Consider the following 25,128-nt stretch of genomic DNA (forward strand, 5'->3'; position numbering starts at 1 on the left):
AAATCTTAATACAAAAATAATATATATATATAAATTAATGCACTACAATTGCAACCAAACTGTACAAAATGCAAAAAAAAATTATAACCGATGTCACACAAAAATATATCGAAAAGTCTAAGAGAAATAAATGTCTACACCAAGTTCAGACCAATACAAAACGAAGTGGGGTTATAATAATATAAGACTATGTTACATCTTACCCACAATAAGTGATCCTGCCAAAATACAAGAAAAGGTATAATCAAGTTACATGTAGTTCTCTTAACCAAACAGATTGATTGAGTGCATCTCTTGCCAACCATCTTCTTTCTTCCGGCTGATTATCATCTTCCCGCTTACAACAAAATCCCGTGAAGAGCCGTCTCTCGGGATTCCCAGTGAGATAATCTGTATCCACTTGGCATTAAGGTAAGATGTGGTCATGCTTGGCTCAAACTCTGAACTGAGTGATGTTTCTCCAAACTTTTCATGTGGTTTGAAATTTCCTTTTAGCTCGAACTTCAGGGTATCATCTGAAAAAACTTCCACTATCATTTTACGCCGGGAGATCTGTTTCAGACCAGTGGTGCTGGGTGACGCAGCAGTACTATCCTTCCTTCCAGCAATGGCATGCGGTACTCCAATAATTGTGATCTCAACTGCTTGATCATCTGGAAAGACAGAACTGTAAACACCCATTTGTAGACAAAATGGGGTTCGAGTTTGTGAGACTTTGGATAACAGTGTTTTATACAAAATAACGGGATCAGCACAGACAGCAGCAGCAAAAAAGTTTCCTTCATAACTTGTGGTTATGGTTAGCTTAGAGTTCTTTGGGTCAAGGTTAATTTCAGCTTCATCAGTGATGTCATTCAGGGACTGCAAGTGGGTGTCACCATGCATCAGTCGTACTTGCAATCCGATGGTCGGAGGGCAATCTTCCAGGCTGGCATTGATAGTGATGGGGATGGAAAACCTGGGTGTTGTGACTTTGGGTAGCGTGATGAGTTCCACTGCTAGCAAGGGGCAAATCATGTGCTTCATCCCACTAGCCTTTCTGTGTAACTCTTCATCCTTGTTGGTTTTCCTTAGGCTGATCTTGGTTGGCCTGCTTAGTGCTCTAGGAGGTATGTCCACCGACAGCGAGTCACCATGAGTAATCCTCCCTCCATCTCTACCAATTGTAGCAGTTGTCGTATCTATCACCTGCTGCCCATTGCTTAGATCAACTGGTGGACTATCAGTTACTAAAGAACAGAATAACAAATGAACAGAACACATAGTGTAGTTGCACTGTCATAACATTGTTTTTTTTTGGAGGACACTAAGAAATTCATTGGTTTTATAAATTTGTGAAAGTTTTTATCCTCAATTCATAAACAGAATTGTTGGTGAACCCACAAAACTATTAATTTTTTTTGCAAAAAAAAGTAAACTTGTAATCCTTCACTATATTACGTACACTATTCACAATACAAAGAGTGCTGCCAAACTACTTGAAAATCTATCACAAAACCTTTTATTTTCTATTTGGATATCTTTGCACAGCTTACCATCAACAATTGGAGTTGCCATCTGTTTTTTCCGAGCTTCTCTGATCAACTGTGGCAGGTTAAGGTCATCATAGAGGCGCTCCACCAGCTCCACAAGTGTTTGCATGCGAGGCTTGTTTATGTTTCTTGCGGTGACTATCAACTGTTTGGCAGCAGTAGTGAAACCAATCACTTGAACAAGATTTCTTCTCCTGTTGAAATAAACATTCATGAGATGTGACAATGTGATTAACACAGTATTAACACAGGTTTTAGCCTTATCACAGGTCCCTAGTGGGATAGCATTTATTAAAACACTTTACTACAACTTTGCAACCATGATTTCACTGAATGCTTTATTAAGGATCTCAAAGATGCTTGGCACACATGATTGGCTTTTGCATTCATTCCCAACCACATACAGATTGAGCTATATACTGTATGATGGGTAGATTATCCACAAACACCAAGTCTTGTTTTCTAACAATAAGCCTTTGGATCCTTTTAATAGTGATAAATTTCAAGGCAACGGATAATTAGTGACAGCACACTGGGCTATTTTTTTATGTGTGAATTTGCATTATTGATTGGTGCCATGTGATTTTTTTGGCCACACGACATCCTATCGAGTGTCTGATAACACACAAACTGGCAATGTGTAACAATGGCTAAGTCTGCTGCACTTGTCCAATTTCAATATTATTTTGGCATACTGCTCAAGATCAATTCTGAATTATCGATTTTCTTACATCTACTGAATCATGTTACTACTATATGCAATCATTTTTCATGAGCCAATGTGCTATTTCATAATACTCACTTCGATCTTCTCTGTTTATTGAGCACCATAGCCAAACATATCAAACTGTAAGCTTTCATCTCTGGACGTTGGAAATCTGGCAAGTGCAGAGCATGTGTAAACAACACCTCAGCATCACTGAGTCGATCCTGGGCCATGTAGAACAATCCTGACATCATGACCTGCTTTAGGTTCTATAGAAACAAAAATCATTTAATAGCTTTACAACAAACAGTATTGCCAAACTGACATGTCCAAGTGACACAATCTCCTTTCCAATATGGTTAAAGGAGCTTGAGGACCTGCAAAAAAAGCAAAGAATCTTTACAAATCAACATTTGCAGTGCACAAATGGGTTACTGGGGTTACTGGGTTACTGGTCAGGGATGTACTGTTACGTAGGAAGATTTCCCCTTTTTTTAAAGTGATCATGGATTTTACAGTAAAACCACCACGAGTAGAATAAAATTATATGAGAGACTTTCAGGGTTTAACTTCTACAGCTGGGATTTATTCACCATAATTATTATGATCAGTCAAAAGTGCCCTTGACACTACTGTCATACAGCAACAACAAACACAACATACGCATGGTTGTCTTCAGCCATTGAGATGACATAGCGACGCTGCACATTCCAAACTGCATTCATCTCAGTGCGACACACAAACATCTCCAATACCAGGTAACTGCTCTGTTTGGCACCACTTGTTGGTATGTCAGCATTCCTTACCCAGGGCACTGAACTTGGTTCTAACACTTCCAGGCCCATTAGGGGGTATACAATTCGGGGATTGTGAGGTGAGTTAAGGTCGTAGCAACGGATAGCAAAGCCAACAAAGTTGGTGGTGTTATTTGTAATAGATATGACTATTTGTTTGCCTCGCAGAATGGCCATGGAATTGTTCAGAGAGTTAACATTCGGACCAACCAAATATTCAATAGTAAAGGATGGATCATATTTCATGTCAATATAGTAGTTATTTCCATATGACGAGGCAAAATAATCATCCAGCTGTGTTATGCGTGTGCTCCACACCCTTGGTGTTTCAATGCCAACACCATAAATCAGTGGGTTCATGTCTTGAAACTCATCATCAATGTCTGTGCCAGCAGATGATATGGAGCCTCCTTGACTTGCACCACCACTTTTTGTCCGAGGAGTGTAGGGGTTTGCTCCGTATCCCCCATAAGGTGTAGTGGCTTCGGAAGATTTGTTTGAGGCGGGTATGGTGTCAGGAAGTGATGAAAGTGAACGATTTCCTGAGACATAACCAGCGTCGGTACCCAATGGGTGTATGTGTGAGAAGCGATTATTGTTGTTGGAATTGTCACCATTCATAGTATTGTCTGTTACTGGAAATACACTATCACCATCACCTTCTGAAATACTCTGTAGTGTTGGGGTACAGCTGATGGAGGAAGATGATGGTTTTAGGTCAGGAGTAACAGGATCATCCACGTCTGCCATGCGTGTACCTGCTGGGACAGACACAGACGTTATCAAGGAAGGAAGAACCAAAACTGGTGGGGGGTTCATGGCTTGCCCGGTGGTTGTTAATGGGGATCTCATTGCAACAGTGTTCCTGATAAGTGTCTCTACTTGCCTGGCATTCCTACAGAGGTGAGTCCTAAGAAAACTGTGTATGACTGCGTCCACCTCAACTAACAGTCGTATGAGACCATGTGACAGGATGTACTCTTCGGAAATGTTTGGAGCCTGAGCAGACAACATGACTGGTAATTCTCTCTGATTGAACAGTGGCTGTTTAACCACTTCCCTAATGATACAATAGTCAGTGTCTGATGATTTGGTTGGTGGTAGAAGTCCCAAAATTGAAACAAACACCTTGTCAAGTATCATTTCTGAAAAGCATATTTACATGTAACAAACACACAATAATTATAATGTATAATGTTATGCATATGGTAGATAATATTGTGTGCACACACAGAATCACATATGCATCTATTCATACCATTTTCAAACAGAGGCAGCTCTCCAGTCTCCAAGACAGTTTGGATAGCTTCGTCTATGTCATTCAACACTGCACGGTGCTGGTCTGTGTGTATTCTAATGATTTGGTTGATTCCATCACTCTCCTTAGCCTGACGTCGAGATTTACTACCATTACTGGTCTTAGTGTCAGCAGCTGACTGCTCCACATTGTTTTCTGTAGACCACACACAGTTACCACAAATACTAACACTATCAGTACATTATTTTTCTAATGGGTTAATATACAAAAATTGCCTTAAAAGGTTGAATTTCCTTATAGCATAGTGTACATCAACATACCTCACACAACAATGTATACATTGGGGATAGAGGTGTGTGTTTCTAGTGGATATTTGATAGCCAATAAATAAGTCATTGCCATTGTGCTTACTCCCCAGTCAGTGTGCATTGGCACTATTTATGTTCAAAATGCTCACCATCTAGCTACTCTGGTATATTTGTTCCAAGCTAGCTACAATCCACTAGACAAACTGATCAGAGTGCAGTGATATACTGTATTGTAGAATAGTACTACTAGTACCGTGTAATAGTGTGCAGTATATTCGAACTTTTGTGGCTTTTAAACATTACAACAATACCTGCATGCATAAGCTAGTAGTATGCTGTATCTGCTACTAATTCACTACATGTTTCCAATCCATACCAGCACACAGAAGCCAGGTTGGTATGGGTATTTCTGGTAGCTGACCCAATTATCGGTGCACCTCTAATCGTGGTTAAGTATTAATACTCACTTTTGTTCCTTTCCATTATGTCCTGGTACAACAACTCCCCAACACGAGCATCTGCCACTTTCTTGCAGAACTGTTCCTTGGTCAACAGGCTTAGTTCCATCCCTGTCATGTCAAAATCGTTTATTTTCACTTGGTGGAGGCTATAACGCTGAACTACAACCAAGGCCCACTGCATCACCTCTTCTCTGCTCCACGATGATGGTGGACAGTCTACAGTAACCAAGCACAGTTCTAACTTGTGTAGTCAATGGATATCCAATATCAGTAGACAATTAGTAATGCATTGAACAACTGTGTAGTGTTGAGTTACATTGTTTGAAGATGGTATATAAGAAAATATTATAGTTTGGAGACATGTGAATACCACAGACTACAGATATAACAGAGTGAGCAGCCCACACTATGCAACATCCTGTTTATATACTAGCATAGTCTCTTTAGCTGGTGTGAACTGGAGGGACCTTTACACTAGTGTATAAATACTGAGCTGAACACAGTGAAACCTGTGTATTAAGGACTGGCCAAAAGCATCCCCTGATTTTCCAGGTAAGTTTACATACAAAGGAATAATTTGGGACCATTACTAAGTGTTAGGTGTCCTCATTTTCAAGTAACCTGATTAACAGGTTCAATGTAGAATGATATTAGACAGATGCTTAAAAAGCATGAGGGGTGAGCCTGATGACAAAGTGGATTTATCAAGGAACCGGCATTTTGACATGGGCCAAATCACACTCTTTAACTTAGCACAAGGGGTTTAAGTACTTTTATTGTAATGCTTGTTAAACTGTTAGTGGTTACTGTTTCTGGACTACATGGATGTTGGAATCGTTCTCTTCTCTGATCTATTATTGCGTGTCTGTTCCACAGATAATGCTGCACAACTCGCTCGGTATCTTTCTTTTCTTCTGGCTAATCTCACTTCTCTGTCTTGTGCTGTTTTCTGTGATCTTCTAATTCTGTACAATTCTCTTCTTCTACACATGCAGTCTCTTTTCTATTCATACCATGTACTCTCTGCTTGACTCTCTGTAACATCAACTACCACATACTACCCTCCATGACACAAATGACCGTACAACCAAATATGGAGTATTAGTAATCTTGACTAGTTTGATTTCCGTGCTAAATGACAAATATGGAGCATTAGTAATCCTTAATCTGAACGATCATACAAATATGGAGCATCAGTAATATCAAATATGGAGCATCAGTAATATCAATTTGTTTATTCTTTACAACATGAACGACTGTACAACTAAATATGGAAACGACATGAACAACTGTACAACCCAAGTGAAAATCACTCATTATTGTTTGCAATACGAGGGACTTTGTAAAGCAAAGAAGGAACGCGATGTGTTCGCGACATGAACAAGCATATCAACCAAATATGGAAATGGTTGGGATTTTTTGTAGTTGTTCATATTCGTGATGACTGTACCCCTTGTTCAGGCTCACCCCAAAAAACAAATGGATAAAATGGCTGTGGGGTCGGATGGGTTCAACATAGCTATATGTAATGCAAGTGAAAACCTGCATTTTCTTAAACTTTTGATGACTTTCTTGTCTGTTGCCTAGAGAGAAAAAGAATGGGATGTTAAAGTTTCGCCCTTACCTATTATAGTAAATAATCATGGAATTATAGTGACAGACAGCAGGAAGAGCAAAACAACTGATTTATACAGTGACTACACTGAAAATAAGTTACAGCTAGCTAGGTGCTCATTTTAATTATAATCATAAATCAAGAGTACAACAGGCTATAGAGTTGAGAGAACTGTCATTTTGTGTTCACCATGAAATGAAGAACACAAAGGTACAGTTTTGGGCTGATGTAAAATGGCTGTTCAAGCTCAGAAAGGACAATGATAAAGTTTTTACCGCAACATAAACAAACACACATAATTCACGTTTGCTTTACGGTACAGAAATGAAACAAAGTTATCTTACTCCCCACATACAGTAAAGGCAAATCTAAATGGTACACAAGTTCCAATATATTTCAATGTGAAAAAAAATCAGGTTTTCGCTCAGTGGGTCATCCTAATATTCAGTTTTGTTATACACCACAATGTAATTATTGTCATGACATATATGAGCCACAACATACTATGTCATGGAATTTTGTCATAATATCATAAGTCATTACACGGAGATTTCAAGTTCTGAATCCAATACACTGCTTGACATATTGGTATGAACAACTGAATAAAAAACTCAATTGGTGTAAAATACCTCCACAGTTCCTGGAATACTGAGATTAAAAACAAAATCACTCTCATTTCATGCTTGGCTGAAGAAAGATGGATTACCAAAGATTTACAAGACCAAATAGTTTTAGATTTGTCATGTTCTAAGAACACTACATATCTCCTACCTGTTTAGTTCTTCTCCTGAAGAACCACTAATTCACAAAATATATTTCATGACCTCACACCTACACACTTCAGACTACAAAGTCACACTAGGGATGCACAACATGCCTTTTCAGGTGTACTTCAACTTTCCTTATAAGGGCTACAAGCCACTAAGAGTATAGCCAGTAATAGCAAGTAATGAAGTGTTAATCACTAAACAGCATTAACGCCCAGCGCATGATGCAACAATAGAATAGGACCCTGCCAATATGTGTTCTATAATATTTTGGTTGCCGATACTACTTTATCATATAACAGAGTGTGTGCAAACATTGAATCTTTATCAACATTACGCTGTCACAACAACATTATACAACCAACTCTTGTACTCACTGAAGGGACAGCATGGAAATGCAGCCAGCCAATGATGTAATCACTTTGCTTTACAGTACACCACCATACAAATAACCACTTTCAGTGTTTGGACAAACTCATCTTATATGTGAGTGGTCAGGATCCCTCCTACCGTAAGCGTAGAAATGGTTACGGTAGGAGGGATCCTGACCAGTTAAATGAATTTTGTGGTTTGTAGCTGATCCACGAAAATTAATCCACATAAAGCTGATCCACGAAAATTAGTCCATTTAGAAACTCACGTCTCAACTCGAGCAGACCTATTAACCGTTGCCACCAATACACTTCCTTATACTATTAATGCGCATAATATATTAATTCTATGCAATGCGCTACGTACGACCTGACAACGACACGTGCACCTGTTCACCACGTGAATAGATACTGATGGCCTTGTTCAAGTGTCTAAGATCTGTTTCCTCTGATTCCAGCAGGCAAGATTCTTTGGTGGTGATTCCACCCCACAAAATGGTTTGCTTAGTCCCAGATAAGTACGCCGGCGTAAATGGAGTAGCCAAAGCTGTTAAGCTGTAAATCTTAAATGCGGCCTTAAAGCACAAATTTTGCTCCCCACAACTCCTCGAGAAAATAAACTGGCTCGTTGAGATTAAACCACGAAAATTCTACCCATGAAATTTAATATACTTGCAAACCTGTCTTGTTGGCAAACCACGAAAATTCTACCCACAAAATTTAATATGCTTACGGTATATATCCAAGTCATTAATGGAAACATCACCAGAGAATTTGCTTCTGTGCATTCCTATGGTGGCTTCAACCATGGCAAAAACAAATAACAGAGTTGTGGAGATGTTTGATGAAGAGAGAAACTTTTGTGGATTTAAAACAGCGGATAGCTGAGCCATCAGAAAAAACAATTGATGAATCAGTCAATACAGCTACGCATCTCATTTAGTCACAAACAGAAAATGCACTCATCTTGAACTATATGTCTAATGAGCTAAAGACCTTTGAATGCTCAAACAGCAAGAGGTCATAACCTTATTTATGGAGGATGAACTCTTACAAATAGTCATTTGTCTGCTGCATGCAGTGCATGTTGAACAATCACAAAATATGAGCGTAGTAAAAAAACTATACATGTTCCAGTCATCAACACTTCTAGTATAACTAGTACAATACAAACATTGGAAAAGCACAGTAATATATATTAGATTTATGATGAAGGCAGCTACTTACCTAATGATTCATGCTAGACTTATTCTACACCACAAGTGATCTTAAACAATATAAGAAACATTAGGCAAAGTGGTAAATCACATATGCATGAGGAATATATGCAGCAGGTTAAAACAGAGGTAGGCCACCTGACAACAAATATAGAGCATGACCACAGAATTTAATAATGACATGAAGGTCAATTTTACACTGAAAAACATATCTACAATTGTCTGCAGGTTGTAAGCATTTGTATGCATGTATTCTGTATATATCAAGCTTCATTTCATCTAAGATGCCAGAATGATCATATTGTGAGAAGTCACATGATACCAGAAACAACTGTGAAGGCTCACGCGAGAATCGCAGGAGTCAGTCGAGCAGAGAGTCACAAAGAAGTTGTAGCTCGACTCAACCAGAACTTTTAACAGTTGAACAGTCTACTTCTTAGGATCATAGATAAGAACTCGATGTTTTGATTTATGCTGTTGAATAATAAATCATTCAACACGGTGTGTGTATTCTGGGCTCAACCGGGGACCTGGACTCCAGGGAAGAAGTGCTACTGGGTTCTTACATATTATCCCTCAGCAATAGAACCCATCATGAACAGTTAGTTCTGGGAGATCCATGAAGTCGTGTGCATGTTAAAGCCATACAGGTGGGATTTGCACTGAAAAGGGTTACCGTCAACGTGATATCTGAACCGTTGCTCAAACCAACCACCACATCTGTTTAGTTTATTTGAAGTAAACAAGAAGAAAGGAAATAGCTCATTATGGATGTGAGGGGCACACAAAACTTGCACACCACAGTTCCAAATAATGCACCACAACTACTACTCTTTGAGATACCCATAGTAATTGGACAAGACACGAAACACTATAGCTTTAAAAAACAGTACCACAACTATTCCTTGGACTATAGCTATGCATTTAACAGTATCAAAGTATTATGTATGACACATGCAGTTTGTTTATCAGCTGAACCATGCACTACTCTGTAGTAAATGGTTTGTAATAGAACAGGTAGAAGAATTTCCGAGATCATTCAAAAAATAGTAATGAAATGAGGAAAACCATTTGTAATAAATCCTTCCTTTAGAATTAAAGACATACTATACTTTATGATCCCTGATTCTGATTAAAATATTATAATGCTGAGAATCAAATGAATGTGCTTCACATATAATCTTCACGACCTTCATGTCTACTTCACACTCTAAGCATGTAAGGGGCCATCTAACATCAATACTCAGCCACAGGCATGGAACAATTCTAGATTCATATTCATTTCACCAGCGGTGTATCAAAAAGCATGCAACTTTCAACAATGAACTTCATTACGAGCACTGTGACATAGCAATACAGAGCAATAACAGAGATGGCAAGAGCTACACAGGCAAGATTAAAATCCATCCGGCAAGTTGAGCAAGTTCAACTAACTGGAAACACCACTGCTATTTCTGGTAAAATCACAATGTAGGGACCGTGTTATCATACCTGTAGATATATTATCCATGAGAAAAGGCTGACAATCTCAAAGGAATGACTGGCACTGTGTACAGGTCACTCCAATTTCCCCTGTGACGAAGACAACATTCAAACAGTACACTGTTATAGATCCCCAGATTCAACACATGTGGGGAAATCAATACTCTAATGATATAAGGAACGCTAAGGAATTAACATATCTATTTACAACAACACAGGAAAACTAGATGTTAAGAAACAGCGCCAAGATTTCATAATAGAAGTATTATCAATTCATTGACAGCACGTTATGAGTATTTAGTGACACACAACGAAGTGTGGCTTAAATGTGTACGCATTAATCTTGAATTGCTGCATGTTGATCATTTGTCTGTAGTGCTTCCGTTTACAAAAGTCCTTGTCTGCAATGCCAGAAAAACTGGAAAGGGTTGAAACTCCAAATTGATGGCACAGGTGTCAGCAGTTATATGGAAACACTGGAATAAAGTTTCATACTAGAAAATATCATATAGCCAGAAATTTTCGAGGGACAAAACTTTTGCTGATTTTGCATAATGATAGCTTTGTGAAAGAAATTTTTGAACTTATATTAGGCCATACCTATTTGAAAAATTGTTGCTTGGATTTTTAAAGGAAAAGTTAGGGTCGGTAGGTCGAAAAAAAAAGATCATATTAAAAAAAAACCCATTCCAAACGTGTCATTCCATTGTTGACAACGAATTGTACGAGGGTACACAACAACAGCTCCTTTCTTCGCTATAACAGATAACCACGCATTAGCCGCCATTTCGGCTACAAGTCCGCCAACATCACCACGTGAGTTTTTTTTTTTTTTTTTTTTGGTCTTTTATAAAAAGAGGGTCGGTCGGGTCCGAGCAACAACTTTTCAAATAGGTATGGCCTTACCATAGCAAAACAATGTAAAAATGTTGGCAAACATACAACTTTAATGGATTAAAAATGCAAAAATCGTAGTTACAGTTTGTCCCTCAAAAATTTCCAGCTATACAGCAACTAGCAGTACTGAGAAGATGTCTCAGTATTGACTAGTTGTATAATAAGGTATCGCAAGCAAGGTATCTGACGTAAGTTTACAGTAATTCTTTGACTTGACATATTTCTGCAAGAGCATGATAAATATCATAAGAGAGATAATTGTTTACAAAGTAATTACACAACAACTCGATCACCACGGCACATTTCTACCTTGAACGTATAAGCAAAGCTAGGAGGAGCCATTTTAAACTGTTCACCCTTACTATAGGTGCTATATTTAAATCCTGTTTACTCATTTATAATCTGCAGAATAATAAACTCCCTGTATAGAAGGGGCACATCAAAATAAAAATTATTTCAGTTTGCGATACAGTCTATCCAATATCTATATCTGTATCAAAGCAAAAACTGTCAATCCTAATAAGGTGGATTCTCAAATTACACTACACAAGACAACCTGAGACAAAAGCCCTACCAATACCCCCCCACACAATGCAACTAATAATTCTTTGGTAGTATCCCCTAATCCCTTCTGGCTATAAACATGCCATTGCTATATCTTTCCCAGCTTCGTGTGATGCTGGTGTGACCACCGGACACCTGTCTCCACTAATAATGATATTCATGACCTCTTAAGAGTAAATGGAGCAACAAAATAACAAGTATTGACAGGGAACTACAATGTTGTCGAAACTAAAACTGTACTACTTTTAACGGAAGTCAGTAATAAATTAATTACCAGAAGGAATTAATAATATGTCAAGAATTTGTGTATAGTACAACTAACAACAACCAAAAAAATATTAAGCGATTCAGCTTGCTGCTCCGTGTTTGCCATCAAAAAACACACCTCACACACACCGTACAATTCACGAACACAATAAGGCTTCAATCATGCTTCAATATAGCCCAGCATATGGTCAGAGCATATGGCAATGTTTCTATTAACATGCGCGCACAAAACTTACTGTCAGGAAATAGATGCGAAGTTCCATTGGTAGCTTGAGGGGTCGCCATTTTGCTCTGGAGCTGCTCAAATGTTCGATCACGCCAATGGAGAGCCGCCGAAGCTTGTAAAAGATCACCACTCAACTAATCGCTCAGTTAAGCTTCTCTACTCGGACAGTTCACTGCAATAACGGCACAACTTGCAGAGGAAAGTCGGTAGCGGAACACACAAGTCGCAAAGAGGTAAATGTGAAGGTAAATGGCTCAAAGACTCTACTCCTCCTAATTCAGCGGCGTACGCTTATGAAAACTACATCACGTGCAAGGTATACAAGCAATAGTTTACCTGGGACTGGTGACGTCTAAGTGTTTAATGTGTCTAATATTATAGTAGGGTAACTAAAGAATGCTTGTGAATGTCAGCAAGTGTATTATCCGGTTGTTGTGTTTCGTTACCATAGCAGCAAGATCGCAGCTATTTAATGCGCACTGATAGTGTACCAGCGGGTTACCCGTCATCATGGAATTGACCCTGGCTGATTACTTGAGACAGCATCCGCCAGAATTGGATGAGAAATCAATAGCACTCTCTGAGACCACTGCATTTACCACTTACTTTGAGAGAGTATGGTATAAATATGGTAAAATAGTAAAATATTTTATTCAATCAACTACAGGACCTAGTATTGGTGAAGGACATGATTCAAGATGGTCTCTCTCAACTGGGAACTTCTGGTGATGGTACAAAGATAGTTTACTTGACCCTGGCACTGAACGTATGTAAAATTCAAGTTACTCCACACATGCAACTGAATTACTAGGGTTTGGAAGTGACTGATATTTCTGTACTGAGTGCATTCCCTGACATACAGAGGCTGGAGCTCTCACAAAACTGCATAAAAGGTAAAAAATTTCATAAGGATTATGCACACAGCCATCATCTGGCTGTTCATAGACTTCCTCACTGGCAACCCATACAAGTAAAATAGTGTGTGTGGTTAGTGTATGTCTACATTAATGTGACATGTTACCATCCACGCTCCCTATGATTAGTGAATAACAGTCATTGATAGCACTTGTATTGTGAATTGATGCATATGAAGTGTTCTCTAATGTGTGCTCTGAGGTCTACTGTATGCATGTGAGCTTTTCAACATGCTAATTTATTCACTGTCCAATTGTTATGCTATTCACAGCACCACAAAGGAAGGGATCGTAATTGCAGATGGTAAAAGGAAATTATTATTGTTGTGTTACCAGGGTATTTTATTTGTGTGCATTTCACACTGCTGTTTCAGATCTCTCAGCTGTGGCGTCCCTGAGGCACCTCACATACTTGGATGTGTCATTCAACAGGCTCACTTCCATATTGGACACTGTCAACTCAACCAACCTCATTGTAAGCCACACCCTCTGTGTGACCACATGCCACACAGAATGTCAAAACAGGAAGCAAACTACTCCCACAATGAAATTGAAATCTTGGGGGACCTCAGCCATCACAACAGTCTCACAATACTGAAACTAGCCTGTATCCTAAAAACCAGTATGGTAAAAAAAATGTGTTTCCTTGTAGGAGTAAAGCCACAAATGTAATGAGGCTGTGTATCATCTCAATTTTTGGTCTATTATTGTAACAAGCCAATTGATATCTTAACATTCTTTGAAGCCAACCAAATTACGGAGATAACTGGTCTGCAGAACCTCAGCAGGTTAACCCAGCTTGATCTGTCTAATAACAGGATTGAATGTATTACTAATCTACATGGTCTGCCACTCAAAGAACTCAATTTGGTATGTAATTGGTATATAATTTGTTTACTACAAGATTGTACGTAAGATGGTATTTCTTGTGGCAGAGTGGTAACAGCATTCAGAAGATAGATAATATCGAGAGCCTCAAATTTCTTCAAGTTAGTCGAAGTCCATGTGTCCTTCAGTCATTACATGTTTTATAGGTTCTTGACTTATCTAGCAACCAGATCTCTAGTATGGATGGCTTACAGGGACACATGTTTCTAGAGCATATCAACTTGGCAGAGAACGATGTTAGTTCCTCTGTATTACTGACATATATTATGTACCATTCCAGATAATGGATTTAGTGGAGATTGAACATCTCACTGACCTGCGGATGTTAAGAATTCTTAATCTAAAACTTAACCCAGTGGAGGTATGGTGTGTTGGTATATGTAAGTTAAGACTGATAATCTTCAGAGCTTAAGTGACTACCAACTCAGTATTGTGTACAAGATACCTCAACTAGAGAAACTAGATCAAATAAGATTAACCCCACAGATTAAGGTACTGTGTGTGCTACATGTGATATGCTGGTACTGCAATACTTTAGGTGACAGCCTTTAATTTATTTTCACCGTCTTTGAAAGTAAAGGCTGCAAGAGACCATATGACAAACGTCACTAAATTAACCCAGCACCCAACTTGGCTGAAATTTAGGTAAATATGTGTTTTGTGTAGTGTTAAGAACTTTTTTGATTGTGGTTAAATTTTATTGGCCGTACATTGTTAATTCATGTTAACCTGCCTCCTTATCATAACATTGATGGCTTGTCACATTGGTGATAAAATGTTGTGAAATATTTCTTCCTAACACAGCACACTCACTAGCATTGATGAACCATACCCAATGCTTGTTCTGTGTGGCCCCCGTGGTTCAGGGAAAGGATACCTAAGTAAACGGCTGGTAGGAGATTTTCCTGATTTCTTTGGAATGGGGTATGTTGTTGCTTATTTACCACACAAAGCACACAGTGTCCAATTGCTTCTAGTGTGTCACACACAACTCGACAAATCAGGAAAGACGAAGAACAAGGAAACAACTATAGTTTCGTCAGCAGGGATATTTTTTTGAAGGGAATAGAAACTGTTAGTTTATTTCCCTTAAAACAAACCTTACAGCTAACCTTGTAAATCAGGGTGAATTTCTGGAAACTAGTTCTGAAGACGATGAACTATTTGGACTAAGTAGTATGGCACTAGAGCAAGTGGCCTGCCAGGGACTAGCATGTGTAGTTCACATGAACCTTCAGGTATGCTAGGAGACCGATGTATACCCATTAACCTCTCACACAATTAGGGGGTACTGTCACTAAAGAACACACACTTTGAACCTCGATATGTCCTGATAATGCCTTACTCTCCTAAGGTATATCACACTGTACAGAATAAATGGTAAACAGGTTTGTGTACACAGATACACAAAGAAAGACTTGTTGATAAAGGTTGCTATTCTGGGGATGAGATTAGTAAGGCACTGCAAGATGCTGAAGCATACAAGACAGTCAATCGTGAACAGCCTGGATTCTTTGATGTAGCAATTAATGCCGGTGGGAAAATGTGAATTGTATGTCAGTTTGTACTGTTTGTCCCATGTGTGAAGACTCACTAAGTGAAAGTTACCAACGTCTGAAAGTATTGGTAATGGCTTACGGAGGAATTACTCCTGATAGTACTACCTCTTCAAGGCCAGCTACCCAATTCACCTCAACTTCTTCAGGTAACAGTAAACAATACTAGATGTTAAGTTGCCTATTATGTCCTGATCTTCACAGACGTATCTCAGGAAGCTAACAATTTCACTTGTCCACCACCACATGGCTCACCTGTTCTAACTGGTGGAAATATGGCCAAGACTTGGTCTCGTCCACCTTCCACAAAAGCTACCAGCAGGAATCATTCTGCTGCAACATGGCATGGAAGTTCAGTGAGTAATAGGTGTTAGTGGTTCTCCGCAGTACATTCATACTTTAGGGATGTGTGGTATCTGGGGGTGGTCGCAGACATACACAAGCACTTGCTGCAGTGGCAGGAAAAGAAAGCATTCCTGCAAGGTATTAGTGGACTACTTCTACACTGTTTGATGTGAACATGTCTACACCTAGCCGGCCAAGTACTAGAGGTACACCACGACCCACCAGTGAGTTGGGCTCAAGACCCACCCAAGGTGAGAAGACCACTTATCCCTGTTGTGACAATTCCTGAATATTGTCCCTCTGTTGTCTGTTAAGGAATTGTTCAGAATGATAGTTCGTCAGAGGAAACTGCATCACGAGACTCCGCCGAATCGTTCACTCGGCTCTATTCAGCCAGAGGATTTTCCCCGACCTCTGACAAGAGTGAATCTACTGGCGAATCTCCTGTTCATGACACTGCTTCTAACTAAGTTCTCATCACACAAAACACCTCACATACTGATCCAAAGCATAAAACAACAACAAAACAGTTCGACTAACTCGTTCTAATTGATGCGATGTAATATCGATTGTGGGTTATATAGTATACGAAACCGCGGCGTTAGGTGTGCTCGAATGATGAGTGGTGTTTCGTTCACGTTTACGAAAAAGACTTCCAAACCTTTGGTCGGAGCGGAAGAAAGTTCTGACAAAGAAAAGGATTATGTAGTCTCTGTGGAAGGCAAACAAATCCAGAGGTAGTTGATATGTACAGCAGTATAATATGAGAGTATAAAATTTATGTAATATTAACATGAGTACATCATAGACACCATGGTACAATCATAGATATACCATATTATGGTAAGTCTATATGTATTGAACTTTTAGCTCAAATCCCAAGCCAGTAGTAAAGAAGAAAGACTACATAATTCCCCTACAGAAGAAGGTCAATTGGCGTAATCCAGCCCGCCATAAAGATGCTAATGAGGCTAGTGAGAAAAATGAGGAAGAACTTGCACTGGACAAAGAAGCTGCAGCAGCAATAGTGAAAGGTCTGTGGCACACATAATGAAGACCTTAATAGCTTATTGTTCAACTAGATCTGGAGAAGGCTAGGACATTTGCTGAAGATGATGATGATCACAATGTGATTCCACAATTGTTGCAGAATAGACCACCAACTGATTGGGACTCAACTGATAGTGCAGTGGCTGATATTGAGATGAGACCAGACGAGGTAAGGAACACTGCATAATCTAAAATAGGAACTTCGACAGTATCTAGTTTTATTGTATAGAGTGATACAGATACTCTGTTTGTCAGATACTAGGTACTCTTATTTTTATTGGCTTGGGGAAGTTTTAGTTGGTTTCAACTTGCCACATACAGTATGCATGCTTATTTGTACACCTGAACATGTGTGTTCTATTAGAATATTTGTATGTACACGTGTGTGTTCTATTAGAGTATTTGGGATGTGTGTATCGTATTGCTGTATTACCATGTAGTAGAGATCTAAGTGATGCTCCCTGTAAAGTCCTGTTGCCTTAGTCTCAAATCTTGTATGTTGTCATCTTCAAACATAGTGTTGTGACCACACTGAGATTTATTGCCTGAGATAGCTTAATTTAAAACAATAAGATTGATGAGATACCCTAATAAAACAGTCACCTAATACAACAGGTAGGTTGGACTGATATTGGAATATTCTAATTATTAAAGTAGGGATTCAGTGAAACAAGAATCATTCTCGTTATCACAGCTGCTTGTAGGGAATCCTTATTTTAGCTAATTAGTTAACTATCTACTAGTCAAAAAGCAATGGATTCAACACCACTTGTAATTTTCATGAACAAACACTTGACAATTTGATGAGGGCCCATAGGGTCTGAAATTAAATTATGATTATATGAGTGAGATGAGCAAATATAACACTGGTATTCCTTAGAAATCTGCAAATACAGCAAAGTTCATACCTCAACACTAAATAATAAGAGTCCCAATGGTTACATCATCCTAACCCAAACATGTGGTGACACTTACTTTGGATTTTTGTTGCCACATCAGGACCCACTTGGTGTCTGTCTGCAAGAGTGAGATAGCAATGTAACACAAACTGGAAGGGAGGGAGGGCAGCACATTTGCTCATCTCACTCATATAATCACAATTTAATTTCAGGCTCTTTGGACCCTCATCAAATTGTCGATTGTGAGATTCGCTTCATGTAACACTAGTAGACTTCAAAGCCCTCAACTTACTGTGATGAAGGGTGTCTGTACATCACACCCACCAAGTAGGTCTGATGACATGATCCTCTGCTCATGTTGCAGAGTACTCTGGGTCTGCACTGTACCCTTCTATATATAGCTAACACTGAGGCTAAATAACTAACATTTACGTAATTAAATTTCTGATTAATCATGACAAATTCAGTATGATATTTGATACACTGAACTATACAAATCAAAACATTGACAAGTGAGTTCTACAGTAGTCAGCTTAATCTGTTCTACTCAGGTGTAGGAGTCTTCTTGTGATGAATGCCAGTAAAACCTCTTAAAGGTTGACTCTTCTCCAATTGGCTATACTGAGAATGTCACTTAAGTGAACCCCTTTCGAATTCTTTAAGGCTGCTGATGTAGAAGCCCCCCTTACAGAATGGGCCTTAAACACATCCTGCCTCCTTCAGTAGGTCCTTGATCCAATGTGCCATTCTCTAGGCTGTAACGGGTTTATGTGGTGTAACATAAAAGAGAAAAAGAGGTGCTGGTTCCTCAGAAGACATTTTCCAGAACTGCTGGGTCACCGTTGCATACTGACTTAGACATTGGACCACACATAATTTGTCATCCTCTGGGAAACTGGCAAAGAAACACTCTCTTAATGCAGCCCCTGGTTGGTGTTTCTTTGTTAATTAGGCCAGTTTGAAAAGAAGTCCCCACGAAAATGGAGGTCTAGAGCATGAAGCTCTGAAACTCTGCTGGCACTCACCAAGGACATCAGCATGAGCAATTTAAAAGATAACAGCAAGTTCTAATAACCAGAATGAGGAATGGAACGGACTGAAATGACTAAACCAGTTGAAGAAGAAACTGAACCCCACTGTAACCCTAATGCTAACCTGAGATTTGCCTGTTAAGCATAATGATGTCTTTCACTGTCTGTATGAAGGTAACTCGGGCCAACCCTAGCTCGCCTCAAACTCACCAAAAACTTACTTTCATACAACTAGTGTGCTTGATAGTGGAGTTATCAGAGTGACCGTTCCGTTCCATTCCTGATTCCGGTTCCAATTATTATAACTTGCCAAAGATAACTGTTTGAAAGAGAGAGATCTTTATTCTCTCCTAACTTGGTAATGTAATCCAGTACCAAGTTCACATCCCAAGTACTAGTGTATTGTGGCTGATGAGGTTTGGAATTATAAATAACTGCTTCACCAAGGGGTGCTGTCCAGTGGGGGTTCCATCAATTGTTTCATACCAGATCCTTCCATCTTGAAGTGCTATTTCTGCACAAACCCATTCAGTGGTCTTAAATTGATAACTGCCGATGAGAACCATCTTTCTTCTTCACCAGAAACAGTCAGCTTATAAACTGGTCCTTGCAGGGAGGGACAACTACCACTGCTTGCTTTGCTATTGCTGCACTTCTTCTTCCACTAGTCGGAATGCTTCTGGTGACTTCACAGAGTTGATGGCTGGAGTACTCTGAAAGGACTCTCTGGCTCACTTGATGTGGAAACCACTCACAGTCTGCAGGATCCATGGATCCGAGGTTATCTCCTGCCAGCTGTATAAACACATGCTCATTCTCAGGTTGAAGTGGACATGATTGCACATAAGATGATTGATCCAGGTGACTCTGCTGGCCTACTACTAGAGTTTCTGGTTGGAATTGTGTGGCTTCTTGTGCCAATTTTTTGTTTGTCGGTTGTATGGCTTGGCGTTGCTTCCTTTGCTACCATACTGAGCTGGTTGGATAAAAAATGCCTAAGATCCTTAGGATCGTCCTCGTAGGCTCACTTCCATGACCCCCCACTGCCATCCTGTGATACCTTGGCTATTGCCTTCTCTGCCTCCAGTTTTTTGGATACTTTCTCCAGAAAGCCTGGACCAAAAAAATGGATTCTCTGTCCTTATAGTCCTCCTCTGCCAGAGATTTCAATTTGGGTTAATTCTGGCCCATGCCACCTTCCTTCATACTGCCCACCAATGCTAGAACCCTCTGAAGTTGGTGGATTATCTCTTCCTTTGTGAGCTTCACATCTGGTTGTAGCAGGTTAACCCAAAGAGAGGTGAGAGGTCCTGTTACTTCCAGCAGCTGTTCTTGAATCTTGTACAAATTCCTCTCTGCACCAAATCACGGATCTTTGCCCTTGCTCTTAAGTTGCTCCATCACCTCTGCATCTAGTGTTGGGTCTGTCACAGCAGCACAGTCAGGGATGGGGTAGTCATTCAAGATGGCTTGACGGTCAGTCTCTGACAGAGATTTATTGAAGTGTTTATCCAGATGCTTCACTACTGAAGGAGGTGGCTGCCATTTTTGTGGGTCTTTCACCTCTGGATCAAAAGCACGAAACTGTTCCGCCTCTACGTCATTGAGTAGATTCACAACATCTGACTCTTCGTCTGACTCTGATTCTGATTGCTCCTCCTTGTCAAATTTAGTACTATCTGTAATGTGCTGTGCTTGTGGTTTCCCAACACTAGCTTCCATGGTACTTGTCGAGACTTGGGTGGCTTGAGGCATCAACGACTGTTGCGGAACACTAGGCCAAGGAAAAGGCGGTTGTATCATGGACAGGAAAGGCGGAAATGGGTACCACACCACTGGATGAGGGAAGGCTCCATAAGGTACCTGAAACATCCTACTGGGGTAGTAACCGACCCACTAGAGGTCGGCAGCTTGCCACCTCCAGCTGTCCCATTATGGGTGAGGTGCGATAAAACCGTCAAACTATCCAGCTGCCAAGATGTTGTAGAATGGCTGCCCGTTTACCTGGATCACCTAGTAGAACGTCAATATCATGGTCTGTGCCATTATTTCCAGCGTCTTCAAACATCATCTTCCTTACGCGTGTCGAGCTACTAATGCTGTGCAGCAAAAAGGAAAAAAGCAAGTGTTGCCACGAGCTTGGGTTATTTATAGAAGGATGGTGTAACCATATTTGGAAGATACTTTATTTGGAAGGGACTCTTATTATTTAGTGTTGAGCTATGAACTTGCGATTTCTAAGGAATATCAATGTTACATGAAGCAAATCTAAATATAATTGTCACTAATCTTGTATTGCATTAGAGGATTTGATTCCTAGGCCTTTGTAAAGAATCCTCCCAGTAGACTATATGCGTGCCTGAAACCTTGTTAATAGGGCCACATGATAAGTGGTCCTATTAGTGAGAGGGCCCTAATACTGAAAATCACATTAATCACTAAGTGGCCTTATTATCGAGGCTTTAAACACCTTACTAGTTGTAACATAAATACACTATTGAGTTTCATCACAGTGAAAGGTAGGAATATACACTGTACCAATTATTTCAGGCATAGTGGCTGCTAATAGTACGAAGTGTATTGTCAAAACTATAGGCACAGCTTTTGGTAGGTAGGTACGTAGTATAGCAACAACTTTTTCAGTGATACCTTGACTGCCTTCTCACTCAGCTTGCCCCTTTATTGAGGGAATATTGTATTTAGTTTATCAGTTTGGTCCTGTTATATGTGACCACTGGCCTTAGTAATGAGGTGGCCCTATTTACAATCAATGGAATAATATGGCAGATACATCTGGACTCTCTGGACCTAACCCCTAGGGGAATAAGGATTGCTGAGAGAGGCCACAAAATAAGAAGGGATCGCTGGGGTGGCTAATGTTGTATACCTTCTAGTAATAAATTGATAGTGGTTAGAACAGTTTTGCATTCTACAAACAGTCAAGATTTCAATATACATATATATGAAACTGATCAAATTGCAGAAACAGAGTCTTGTAGAATTTACGCTACTAGTGACTTTCTCAAATTCAGTACATGTTTTGTTACACTTGATTGCATTATTAGAGTATTTACATGACTGCTGGAGCGTACAAACACCTTTCAACAACGGCTTAGATTAAGCTTACTTATTGAATTATACAAATTTCATTTGAGTGCACACAATTTTAATAAAAGCTTTTATGGTTTTGCATGCGTAATGGTATTTTGACAAGAAAGGGTTGTTTTCACTCTCAAAAATAAATTATGGACATGCAAATTGACTCAGCAAATTGATCCATTCAGCTAGCCCCGGAATTCTCTACTTGTAAACTTTGCTGTGCCTGAATAGCAGATTTCAGAAATGCCTTTTCACTTGATATTCACTAGTGGACCAAAACTCCTTGCAAAGAACCAACAGAGAGCTCTTTAGAGTTGAAGGATGCTTTCCAAAGTAGTCTATTAGTATTTGCAAACAATGCTTTATTAAGAACCCACTATTGTGGTTCATGATAAGCCATTGGATGAAGTAGTTTTAGTTTTTTGTGCCAAGATCAAGATACTCCAATAGAGTATTCTTGTACTCTAATAGAGTATTTAACCAATCATTAATTTTTCAGTTGTGCATTAAAACCCTGTTTACATGGTGGAGTTTCAAAATAGAGTTACAATGCTGAGCTGTGCCCATCCCAGGATGTTAAGATGAAATGGATTGGCACAGGATAAAACACAATGTGAACGTATTCTTGGACAGTTAATAATTTGCTTTTGTTGAACCACAGCTAGTGACAAATTTCACTCTTGTGACATGTTGATATTGAACACCTACTGGTTTATACACGGCAGCTATAACACTAACTTTAGCTATGTGCTTTGTTGCTACAATCTTAATTGATTTTAGTACCATTTTACTAAAACGTCTAAATTTATTATTACTGTGTGTTTGTTTTAGCTTATTGTTATCTGGTATACATGCTCTAGTTTGTCAGATCCATTAGTGTGAGCAGGAGCTAACCCAAGTTGAAATGTGAATGGGTGTTAGAAGCATGTAAAAGTAGCATTGGGAGGTATTTAGGTATTAGTAGTTAATAAAGGTATTTTTCAGATATCGATCTGGTTTTCTAAACATATTGAATACCAAATTTAATGCAGTAATTAATTTTTTTGGTGGTCATACATGAAGTTAAGCCCTAACATGTCACAATGGCTTTTTTACTTTTTGGATACTTTCAAACCTTATTCTGTGGTGTCATTTCATTTGTTCCTTTAATTTAAAATGATAACTCTTACTACTAGCACAATGTGGGTATAAGTATAAGCTTGTAAAATATAAAGGTATTTAGTGATACCGAGGTATTTTCATAATGCCATATCGTTCTTCAAAAATGCAATACCGCCATCCTTACATGTAAGTTTACTGTAAAGTCTTTGCTCTTCTTTCTGAGCTGCTCCCTGAATTCCGCTTCCAGGCTTCTGCTTCCAGGCAAAGTGGCCTCGTCAGTTCTGATCTGTCACATCAAGTGCTGGGTCTTTCAACTTAAGATCAAACTCCCACAATTTCACTGTGTCTGCTTCATCCAATAGATTAATCATGCAACTAAATCTGGTGATTGTGACTGGGTTGGTCTGCTGGTCCACCTGTGTTGGCTTTCTTGCTTGATGTTGAGGCCTGAGTGGCTTAAGACATCACCAGCTGTGCTGGATTAGGCCCAGAGAAGGGTGGTTGAGGCATGGCAAGAATAGGCAGCAAGGGATACCTGGCATCATACCACAGAGGGTGATATATGAAATCCCACCAAACAATCTAGCTGTCATGATGTCATGGTCCACTGTCGTGTTTCCAGCTCGTCCTTATGCATGTAGCACTACTAATGATGAATGGGTATTTATTTATTTATTATTATTATTAAGGCGTTGCAGCACAAATACTGAAGGTCTGTAGGACACCTGGTCCTACAGCCTGTTTAAAGTTGTTACATAAAATATGTTTGAAAAGGTGGAGAAAGGAGAAAAAAATCCATGACTGGACCTGGGTAGCCTCAAATCTGCAGCCATCCGATTAATGCTTGAACGCTTACAGGAGTCTGCCAGGCAGTCAGGACGTTTTCTTCTTGTCAGTTACATTGGTATTGCCATGTCTGGACTACAACATGGGTATTGCCTTGGGCTTAATGTATTTCGCAGACTGGACTCACGGACTAAGCTGGAATCACAGACTAAGCTAGAAACAGCTTTAAAACAATAATCCAGGCATTATCCATCTCTTGCAACACTGGAGACACCACTATCGAGCTACAACTGCTGGTACTGCTCTTCCTTACAAGTCATGAAACTAGTGTGTGCACTAGTTAATTAGAATACACTTACTATACATGTGTACTAGCAGTGATAAAGGGTGATAGAGGCTATTGTTATAGTGTAGATGTTTTCCTTTATTGCTGTAACACTAGTGTTAGAGCTGTAGAGATGAGCCAATAATTATACTTAGTAGGTAGTATAGGTAGCACCGCTGGGTCAGGTGATGGGGCTATGCAAATAAACTGGCACAGCCCTATCACTAGTGCTAAGTACTGTAGCAACAAAGGAAAACATTTTTACGGTACAACAATAGCCTCGAACACTAGTGCTAAAGCAACGAAGGAAAACATCTACACTACAACAATAGCCTCTATCACACTTTATCACTGCTAGTACACATGTATTGTAAATGTATTCTAATTAACTAGTGCACACACTAGTTTCATGACTTGTAAGGAAGAGCAGTACCAGCAGTTGTAGCTCGATAGTGGTGTCTCCAGTGTTGCATGAGATGGATAATGCCTGGATTATTGTTCTGTTAGTCTGCGAGTCCAGTCCGTAAAATACAATACGTCATTGCCTTGCCATGTGTGGGTATTGCCACAGACGCATGCATATATGTGTGGTCATTAGGGCTGAGCAATAGTATCGATAGTGCGATATATCGCGATAGTAAATCACTATCGTTATCGCAATAGTAGGAA

The 25,128-nt window shown here is 39.4% G+C and overlaps 3 protein-coding genes across 10 annotated transcripts in view; 2 read left to right on the forward strand and 1 right to left on the reverse strand.

Moving 5' to 3' along the window:
- LOC136262176 (uncharacterized) lies at positions 1-12,759 on the reverse strand. Of its 2 annotated transcripts, XM_066056342.1 has the most exons (8): positions 12,476-12,759; positions 5,066-5,275; positions 4,291-4,485; positions 2,902-4,177; positions 2,564-2,615; positions 2,335-2,507; positions 1,536-1,726; positions 1-1,229 (listed from the first exon to the last, which is right to left on the reverse strand). In XM_066056342.1, exons 1-8 carry the CDS (start codon positions 12,522-12,524, stop codon positions 265-267), a joined length of 3,111 nt encoding a protein of 1,036 aa, XP_065912414.1. In that variant the 5' UTR covers positions 12,525-12,759; the 3' UTR covers positions 1-264. The 2 variants fall into 2 exon arrangements, with proteins under 2 accessions (XP_065912414.1, XP_065912416.1); XM_066056344.1 differs by lacking the exon at positions 5,066-5,275 and having other exon boundaries at positions 12,476-12,758.
- LOC136262181 (leucine-rich repeat and guanylate kinase domain-containing protein-like) lies at positions 12,642-16,737 on the forward strand. Of its 5 annotated transcripts, none has more exons than XM_066056350.1 (24): positions 12,642-12,781; positions 12,917-13,080; positions 13,133-13,231; positions 13,277-13,358; positions 13,411-13,435; positions 13,652-13,683; positions 13,754-13,854; positions 13,905-13,986; positions 14,125-14,249; positions 14,315-14,368; positions 14,414-14,503; positions 14,548-14,628; positions 14,673-14,759; positions 14,806-14,912; positions 15,072-15,191; positions 15,245-15,341; positions 15,392-15,505; positions 15,553-15,621; positions 15,670-15,802; positions 15,856-15,972; positions 16,028-16,179; positions 16,227-16,306; positions 16,358-16,419; positions 16,484-16,737. In XM_066056350.1, exons 2-24 carry the CDS (start codon positions 12,976-12,978, stop codon positions 16,636-16,638), a joined length of 2,169 nt encoding a protein of 722 aa, XP_065912422.1. In that variant the 5' UTR covers positions 12,642-12,781; positions 12,917-12,975; the 3' UTR covers positions 16,639-16,737. The 5 variants fall into 5 exon arrangements, with proteins under 5 accessions (XP_065912422.1, XP_065912424.1, XP_065912421.1 ...); XM_066056349.1 differs by having other exon boundaries at positions 12,770-12,845; XM_066056352.1 differs by lacking the exons at positions 13,411-13,435; positions 13,652-13,683 and having other exon boundaries at positions 12,739-12,850.
- Positions 16,721-25,128, forward strand: part of LOC136262192 (G-patch domain and KOW motifs-containing protein-like) — a 14,412-nt gene continuing 6,004 nt past the window's right edge. For 2 of the 3 annotated variants that reach the window (XR_010704151.1, XM_066056377.1), the window contains exons 1-3: positions 16,721-16,905; positions 17,039-17,202; positions 17,251-17,387. Coding sequence is in view for 2 of the 3 variants with exons in the window: in XM_066056377.1 (XP_065912449.1) it covers positions 16,721-16,905; positions 17,039-17,202; positions 17,251-17,387 (486 nt within the window). In the remaining variant the exon portion in view is untranslated. Of the gene's footprint in view, positions 16,906-16,976; positions 17,012-17,038; positions 17,203-17,250; positions 17,388-25,128 lie in introns of all 3 variants that reach the window. The other variant, XM_066056378.1, reaches the window with a different exon arrangement.

The sequence above is a fragment of the Dysidea avara genome, chromosome 7, assembly GCF_963678975.1.
Source record: "Dysidea avara chromosome 7, odDysAvar1.4, whole genome shotgun sequence".
Taxonomy (NCBI): domain Eukaryota; kingdom Metazoa; phylum Porifera; class Demospongiae; order Dictyoceratida; family Dysideidae; genus Dysidea; species Dysidea avara.